At 47.2% G+C, this 9,135-nt stretch overlaps 1 protein-coding gene across 1 annotated transcript; it reads left to right on the top strand.

The window, feature by feature from the left end:
* Positions 1 to 1,291: 1,291 nt before the first annotated feature.
* Positions 1,292 to 8,686, top strand: LOC144141791 (iris-like). The gene is made up of 3 exons (XM_077673284.1): positions 1,292 to 1,727; positions 5,621 to 5,795; positions 8,316 to 8,686. The coding sequence occupies exons 1-3, from the start codon at positions 1,573 to 1,575 to the stop codon at positions 8,673 to 8,675; spliced, it is 690 nt and encodes a 229-aa protein (XP_077529410.1). The 5' UTR covers positions 1,292 to 1,572; the 3' UTR covers positions 8,676 to 8,686.
* Positions 8,687 to 9,135: the final 449 nt, after the last annotated feature.

Genomic DNA, 9,135 nt, shown 5'->3' with positions numbered 1-9,135 from the left:
GTGTTTTTAGGCCGGCGGCCACGTCAAACCCCAAGGTACTTGGACCAATTGGGCGTATTTTATATTGCACTGCTTAGCATTGTCGATTTTGTGCGTATGCCGAAGTGCGGCAATATATACGGACAATGGCACTGTACGTGTGTCGGTGTGTCCGGCATTGTAATGTTGCTCCTGTGTGTCCAAATCCGGCAAAAAATAAAAATAGGTTGATAGCGCTGTTGGCTGAGCGCTTTGTACTTCCAGTCAGCGAGAGACTTCGTGACTCGAAAGCGGGCGCAGCCGTTTCCATTGAGATTTTTCTGTCGATGTCATTCTATGCCGGATATGACGTCAGTGAGATCATGGTTTATACCGGCATAAAACACTTTTGTGTTAAAAGAGAATGGCCATTCATCAAACTATAGCTTTATTTCCCGTACCAGAACCCATGAAGTATTATGGGAACTTGCGCGATTGCCTCAGGCCGTCAAAATCAAACGCAACTTAGGCAGTGCCTAAAAGCTTATAGAACAAGCTATTTGCGGTTATATTAATTGCCTATTCTTGTAATGGTACCGATAATGGTGTGGTAAACAATGAAGGGCTCGCGTAAACATAGAAGCAGTAGTGTGCAGTGCGCGCGCTATGCCGGTTGTGGGTGCACCCCCGTCCGTCGTGTTTAGCTTACTCTGGCCAACTAGCATAAGCGACTTTATTCTCTGGGACTCTGTTTGTCGAGCATACGCAATGTTTCACAAAACGATTACTATCGACCGCAGCAACACTTAGCCACGTACAAATCCAGTCAAAAACAAAGTGAGCGGGGACAGCAGTCCAGAGCCATGTCGTGGCGCCATGTTTTTGAGGACAAACGATAAACCAGGCAGCACAACACATTTGGCCATTCGCTGCCGCCGTAATCACCGTACTAACAATCTCGCCAAGTACTTACCTCGATGAGTCTTGGCTGACGCCACAAAACACATTGTTTAGAGGGAGACATAAAATTGTGCTTTAAATTGTTTGATTTTTAACTGAAAAAATCATCGTTTGCTTCCTGACAAGTGCTCGGCAACTATAAAACACCATATATTTCCAATAAAACAAACTTGTATTGGGTCTCCATCGCCCCTTTCAACACTAATCCCACAGAGCCTAATGGGCGCTCAAAGTGGGCGTAAAACGCACGACATAATCTAAGCTCATTGGTTGACGTTCATTGTTGTCGCCCTAATGTAAGAAGTTCGAGGTCTATGCTACTCAAGAGGAGAGGTCAATTCGTGCGACATTCTCTGGTGTCGTAGGAACATGTCACATCTATATTGAACCAAAGCTAAGCGTTACCTAGTGGGAGTAGACGTACGCTTTAGTTTTCGCAGGCATCCCAGTTTGTTGGTTACAAAACTCCTTCAGAAGCCTCGGGCGGGGAGCTGACACCCCTCCGTGTACCATTGTTTCGCAGGGTGCATTACGCCCACGTCACAGGTGCTGCTGGTAAGTGTGGTAGACTTCCTGGGCTCCTGGGCGCAAAAGTTGGACCACGCCACGCCCGTCTCCAAGCCCTTCTACGAATCGGCCGAAGAGCCTCCCACCATGGTGCCGACGATAAGCCAGACGGGGTGCTTCCGCATGGCCACATGCGACGAACTCGGGGCCACCGCACTCGAGCTGCCCTACCGGTCACCCGCATCGACGGCTGAAAATGCGTCTCGGGGTGTCTCGCCGCCCTTCGGTGCGACGACCACCAGGTGAGCGTCAATTGGTTGACTGGACACATCGGTTTTTTTCATTGGTTCTTTTCTAGTTATCTAATTGCTACTTCTGTAATAAGCAAACCATAAAACTAGTAATATAGTAGTAATATGTACAAGGAATTGTCCTGTTGCTTGCGCAAACTGTCGAGCTTCAGGTGTTGACTTCAGGACCAGCCGCGGAGGCTCAGTAGGCAAAGCGTTGTGCTTCTGTTCTCCCGGACGCGGATTTGATCCCGGACGCGGTGGCAGCTTTGCTAATGGAGGCGAAAAATGAAAATGCCGGTGTGTTGAGATTTGGGCGCTTATTAAAGGTTCGCAAGTGGTCAAAGTTAATCCGGAACCCTCCATAACCACGCCTCTCATAGCACAGGGGTAGCTTTAGCGCGTCAAGCCCAACAAATATGAATGTGAATCTACTACATCCCAGTGAACCTACCGCATCACAATCCCACCATCAATCACCTGGTAACTTCAGGACATACACCCCCTGTGGAGGGCATTCTTAGCCTCAGATTCGGTGGCCACAGCTAGCTGTTCATGAACTGTTGTCAAGTCCTTGCACTGTCTCAAGATCTGTGCTCGAAACGGCCGCTGCTCGTAGAATAGGTCGTTATCGTGTCCTATGTCCGATGTGTGTTCGCAGCCCACACGAAGTGCACAAAACCAGTGCGTCCTGTTCCAAGGAATGCGGAAGTGCCTGTTGCTGAACCAAGGGTGCCAAACAAGCTACATTTGGATTACATCCAAAGTGGGATACATTAAGTAACTTTCCTATAAAGATGTTTTTAAAGTGCGCAGACTAAGGAAAAATACCGAAGGAACTGTTAATGCTTGGACGCGAAGCCCTGTTCCTATAAAGCATATTTTATAAGCGGCTACTCCAAACGATTGCACCTTTAAACTGGATTGGAATGAAAATATGGCACAAGCCAAAAGATTTTAATGCTTCATAACAAAAAGAAACAAAAAAAAGACAGCTTGACAGTAAATTCTGAGAGCATTCCTCAAGAAATCGCTCGTGTTAATGTTGCGTAGGGTGTCGTAACAACATGCACACGCACGCAGGCACAGAAACACACTCGCTCGTACGGAGAAACAAACAGACAGACAGGAGAGCTGTTTGCTCTTTGTGGGATGAGTACATCGGAAAAAAGAAAAAAATTATCAGATCCGTTGTTCGGGCTTTCTGTGCTTCACGGCTGAGGCCTTTTGTCACGAGCTGCGGCACAGGGCACTGCTTACGTCGCATGTAGAGCCCCCCCTCCCCCTTTTTTTTTTTACAAAATACTTGGAGCAAAGAGGGCGACATGACATCAGCTGGCAAATTGACATCGGGGCTCATAGATTTGGCAATGTTTATGTGTACATGTAATTGCGGTCAAATGAATCCGGTATTATTTAACGAAATGTAAAACATTACTCCGAGTGTCACAGCCTATATGGTAGCTTTAAATTTGAGTTCAAGATGAACTGAAGGACAGGTATAGGGAAAAGTGATTCATAAGCCCAGCCTTTTTTAAAGATGAAAGCCCTAGGTGAATCACTCTGCGAAAAACCAGCGTTGCAGTCGCACGATCAGATGGGATGCCCCCGAAGGTGGCATCCCATCCCATGGTGTTTTTTTTTCCTTTTCCAACTGGTCGTGTGTCGGGTTCCAGGCCCATCAGGGAGCAAGAAAGTTCGAAGACGCAGACAGAATGCAATAACATAGTGTTCCAACTTACGTTGCTGCCAACTTATTTTATGTCAGCCAAAGATACGAACCACCCAGTTTTGCTAACATTTACCGTCAATTATGTCCTCATTGCAGAAAGAAAAACCCCATTTCTCTTTCTAACGAATTAAGTGCTTGGACATTTAAAGGAAGTTCTTAAAATCTCTCCTCCTATGAAGAGGTGCTTGGCACGCAGGAAAACAACGACAATCAAGCTGTGTTTGGGGGATGCAGTTTTTCTGGAGTTAAACAGCAATGATGCTACTAAGGAGTGAGACAAAGATCTTCGCCAAAAGGCAATGATCACTTGTAAAAACGACTTGTGAAAACGCATTGTAAGTCAGAGCCGTCATGCAATGTAGGTGGCTTTTTGCCCTTTAAATGCGAAGCGCTTAGGTGCCTATTCAGCGAGAAACCGCATTTGTCGTCCTGTCAAGAAAGTGGCTGCCGCTGCAAAGCGTAGAAAACACAAGTGTCCTGATGAGATTTGAACCGCAGTCTTCAGAGTCGCAACTCTGTGCACTATCGCTCTGCTATTTTCGCTTTTTTATTATTGCATTCGGCTATCTCCGCATGTTGCCAGCGGTAAAACATAAGTAGTAGTTGTTGGTCCTTTCTTCATGAAGCATACCCACCTGGGGGTTTGGCCACGAATGGGAGCTTTGCGGTGCTGACGCGGCCGCTTCACAAAATTCACAAAAGTAGTAAATGGAAATGTGAACAAAATGTGGGATAATGCCGGATTATGGCAATTGAACGTTGTTACACGTGGGTACAACATTCAATGAGGGCAGATGCCTGATTCCAGAGTAGCTGTGGTGCACGCCAGTCTACTTGCTCACTTAATCTGTGCTGTAAGGCGAAGAAAACAAAACCGAGAGACGTAAACACGATGTAGCAGAAAAGAAGCCGGTCGAAGTAATTCGCGCCTAAAGAAAAAAAATGTAAACATCTCCACTCAATGGGTGATGGCGCGGGTGCAGAGTACGGGGACTCGAAATGACATCCAAGTTGCTCCCCGAGTGACATCCGATTTGCACCCCGACCGTCATTTGATTTGAGCCGTGAGTTGCACTTTGATTATTCCCTAAATGAAACTGCAACTCACGGCTCAAATGGAATTTCGCTTGATATTCACTTGATGGCGGTGGGCGCACGGATCCAAGGGGACGGACATTGGGAGGTGCTAAGCTACTCCGAACTGTTTCAGGCGAGGGAGGAAGCCGTTTGACTCTCGGGCACTAACTCAAGGTTTTAGCCCAATATGGGTGAAACATTTTTCTTTAAACTTCACGCTGGCGGGCTACCCGTAAAGACGTGGCAGAAAGAGAAGGGTTTGTACCTTCCAGGGGGCGTTCAGAGTTATCCGTGGAAAAATCCCGAGTCGATCGAACATGTGTTTTTAGAGTTTTGGGATGGGGTATTTTTCTGGGACGTGCTTCAGCGCACATTAAAGAAAGATTTCCCGCTAGACGCACACGGAATCCGGTTTTCGCCCATCGAAAGTGAGGATGGTGTACCGTACGACCTCGTCATGGTTCTGGCCCTGCACGGAATTTTGAAGTCGCGTATGGCCATGCGCCATCGTGATATTGGTGCCAAACGCTCTAAGGAGTATTTTTCTGAGTCCATTCGGTTGCTTATTGAAGTATGGAGGGCTCAGACCAAGCCCCCAGAATGGTTGCCAGTGATGAAAACATTAACAAGCATGAAGCAATTTTAGATGGCTTTCTGTTACCCAAGCGTCGGTCAGCAGTTTTATCAATGTAGTGTTTTGTTGTGGGTGTTTGTATTCTCAAAGTAAGGCAATAAAGAAAAAAAAAGGTCGTATCCCAATGGGTAAGACGACTGACACTAACTCTGTCTGGTCTACCAGACTGAGGCTCGAATCCTGCCGGTGGCTGTGTGATTTTTTCCGATTGCAAATGCTATCCGCACGGACGCGGACGGACATTGTGCGGCCCGAAGGTGCTCTGCACCTAAACACAATAGCAAATACGAGTCTGCACAAAAGGAGTTGTCGATAAGTATTACTCGGCTTTAGCCTTCAAATTACACATGCAGACTGAAGTGCCCCGAAGATTTTTTTTTGTATTTTGTGTGGCATCATCACAATAAATTAGGCACATTCTTTATTTTCTGCATTGCTGCGTTTGCATTTTTATAACTCCAGTGCCGAGACGAGCTGGGATCCCGAGTTTTCGCTGGTCATTCTTCTTCCCAACGAAAAGGACGGACTGACCAAGCTCATGGACAAGCTGAGTGCCTTCACGCTGCAGCGTTGCCTGAGCCAGCTAAAGTCGAATGGGCAGGTTCACGTCAGCCTACCACTCTTCAAAGTCAAACAGGTGGGTCACTACAATCGTTACACGGCTTCTAGAAGTGGCCCCGAAGCTTACTTTAAGATCTCCGTAACGCTCTCCGAATGCGGTGAACGACCGTGCCTTGAGAACACCGATGGCTCCGAGGTACAGATCTCGCCTCGTATGCCGAATGTGCCGTGTTCGATTGTGCTTACCACCGGGCACCCACCGATTTTTAACAGGGAAGTGTTTTATTCCCGGAAGCAGGAAGACTTCGATGACGTCATATACGTCACTGAAGTGACGCCAGTAAAACGAAGCCAGTGGGTGCACCCTTGCACATAGGGTCTTCTTGCGGGGAAGCAACCGTTAGTACTAAAGAGTACGTTATACTTAGGGTTGTTCGTTTTCTGGTTTTATATTTGAATACGAAAGTGCTTCAATGCCGCGATACCCCAAGATTTCACTCACGTCATATCCGTCATGGAAATGGCGCCAGTACACATTTGACGAAGCGACCCGCCTGCAGTACGTCACTCGCCAAGCATACCCACAACACAGCCACCGACCCGAAAATCATGCTGAGCTGCAGATTTCGCTGCACATTTCACTTTCGTGTTTTACTGATTCCTATGACAGGGGAAACAACCAGTTTTTTTGTCTGTGGTGTTGATTTTGTACTTCCCATTTGCACACCGTTTTTTTAAACGTCCTTGGTCGAGTGTGGACCTTTGGAAGGGAGTACCACCTGAAAAGCTGCCCTTGCCCATATGAGGGATGCATGACCCCCGTCTGGCTGGCGGTATCCCCGACCCTCTTCAACATCTAATTCCTTGGGGCAAAGCAGACTGGCCACTGTGCCCTGCTACAGGTGGCGGCTGAATTGAGCGTCCACCTTGACTGAGGAAGTCAGCCATGTGCATTCATTTGCCTTGGTGGCGCCGGGCACCTACCCTTAAACGCTATGAGCGACTTCCGGATGTGGGTCTCTGCCCTTGGGCGGAACTACAACGCTTAGGTAGTTGGCCAAGCTTGAACTGGAAATCGCCCCTATAAAATTTGGCGGCTGCAAAACGCACTTTTTTTCCCCCTGTGGGTTGACGAAATATCTTAGCCAAATACTACAGCCCCACGCTAAACCTAACACTTAGAAACTTTACCGTTTCCCAGCGTTAATCTAATTCGACTGTTCGTATGTTGTCCTCGGTAACCAGAAATTAAGGAGTGGAGAGAAGCATGGCGATATCACGTTGTGTTCGTGTGTCAGGATCAATCGCAACTGAAGTCCTGAAACGGTCAACGTGACGTGGGGCACTTCATCCAGGAGGCAACCACCCGAAGCAGCAACGTGGGCCTGTGATGCTCCTGATATCCCCACAACTGTCTCCCGTTTTTCGATTACCTTCAGCGAATTGACTGCTCGCCAGCGACCATTGTATACTTTGTCAAAAAAATTTCAGTAAATCGCTCGACCCATTAAACTGGTTGTGTAAATCCAGTAAAGATGACTTCGACCCAAGGGAATCATGCAGCTTGTACAGCAATCTTGCAGATGAAAGGAAATTCTACTGGTGTCCTGGTTTTCCCGCGCCGAGTGTTGATCACAGCTTCACCATCTCAGAAAAGTCACGCTCTATTTTCTTTGGAGACCCGGAGTCAAGACGTTTTTATTGCGAGATGAATCTAAGCATCGGCAAGTCGACTTTCTAAAGAGGTGTCAGTTTAATGATCTGATGGAAGCTAACAAACCGTAGTAAATTCATCCGAAGTCACCCGTTACATTATCATAAAAGGCGGCTCGCCGCATACTCTCTATTGCCCTGAAAAAGCTGTTTAATTTGGCTGTGTGAAGTTTAAATTCCTCGCTTGTGGATTTAAGCCTCACACAATGTAAAAGTTCGTGAAGGCCCAAAACGTCTTGTTGGGAGATGGGCCTCAAGTGACATCGGCTTCAACACGATAGATGCAAAAATTGAAGGAAGGCCAGAAGCGAACAAAGAACAACAGCCGTGTGCGGATGATCAAAAATATTACAAATGTAATTATTGGATGAGTAGTAATGCGAATTAGGGCGAAGATGCGTTTGATATGGAATTATCATGTGAGATGAAATATGTATATAGAGCAGGAAGAAGAAAAGTGATGGCAGGAATTATTACTGCTTGTTAGTAATGACTGCTAAGGTGGTATCGGTAGAGATTATGGTTGCACGACTTGAAGTTCCGGGAAATAAACGTTCAACGTAAATTACGACCGATGAAGGTGGATGAAGCATGGCTAACGTAGGACTAAGCCGAATTGGAAGAGGAAATGTATACTTCAGGTTATTCAGATAGATTAAGGAGGATTAAGATGAATTACCATGGATTAAGGTGCATTGAGACTGATTAACAATAACAAAATCGCGTGGCTGATGTGTCCAAGTGATAGTAAAACTACCGGACAGAATAATAGCCCGGGATTTTACCCTAAAACATATGAATATTTGCGTGGGCCGAGAACTCTTTGCAACGTTGCTCCCATGTGGAGGTAACTCGTGACAACTGGGGTGTTCCTCTCCACCAGGTCACCGACCTCGTACCTGCCCTCTCGGCACTGGGCGTGTCTGACGTGTTCACGGAGCGCGCAGAGCTGTGGGGTGCAAAGGCTGGGAAAAAGCGGGTCTCTGGTCTGCGCAACGCTGCCGCGTTCCGGACGGCGCACGCGGGCGGACGCCGCCCCTGGGAGCAAAAACGGCTCAACCAGAAGCGTCGTCCAGTAGGGGCTGACCTGGCCGTGACGTTGGCGCACGCTGTATACTCGATCATCAAGCCGCACCAGCAGCCCGTCCACTTCATCGTGGACAGACCCTTTGTTTTTCTGGTTATACACGTACATCCCGACACCCTGCTCCTTCTGGGATGCGTGCGAAAGATTACGTGGTGATGATAAAGCTTGCCTGGAGCTCTCACGAGACTTGTGCTGGGATGTGTAACAGCCTGCAAAAGGCCTGCCTTCTAAAATGCGTTTTCTAAACAGAATCCCATCTTTCTAGTTTGTTGAAACGGTACCACAAGTATGTGCCGTTTTCTGTAATTAGGACCGCTCAGGAAACCTTTTGTATATTCAGAGGATAATGAAGATTTTTTAAGAAATATTTGTGAGTACTATTTGTTCCATGTAGCTTTGTCATGACCCCCATAGGCTGGAAATAAATTATTGTGTTTTTTATACGACGATCAATAAATATTTCTCGGCCTTAGGCATATTTCAGTGCACCCTCCTTCTGGGCGATGTCTTTTTCACGACGCCACGTACTAGGTTGACGGTCCAGGCCTTTTTATGAGTCTACGCTGAATGCTAAAATCCGGGACCGCCAAGTATCAGGAAAACGTCGGCAGGGTGC

This window comes from Haemaphysalis longicornis, unplaced genomic scaffold (genome assembly GCF_048455015.1).
Source record: "Haemaphysalis longicornis isolate Haplotype H1 unplaced genomic scaffold, Haemaphysalis longicornis Haplotype H1 scaffold_6, whole genome shotgun sequence".
NCBI lineage: Eukaryota > Metazoa > Arthropoda > Arachnida > Ixodida > Ixodidae > Haemaphysalis > Haemaphysalis longicornis.
The sequence above is the reverse complement of the archived record's forward strand: the minus strand, read 5'-3'. Positions and strand labels throughout refer to the sequence as shown.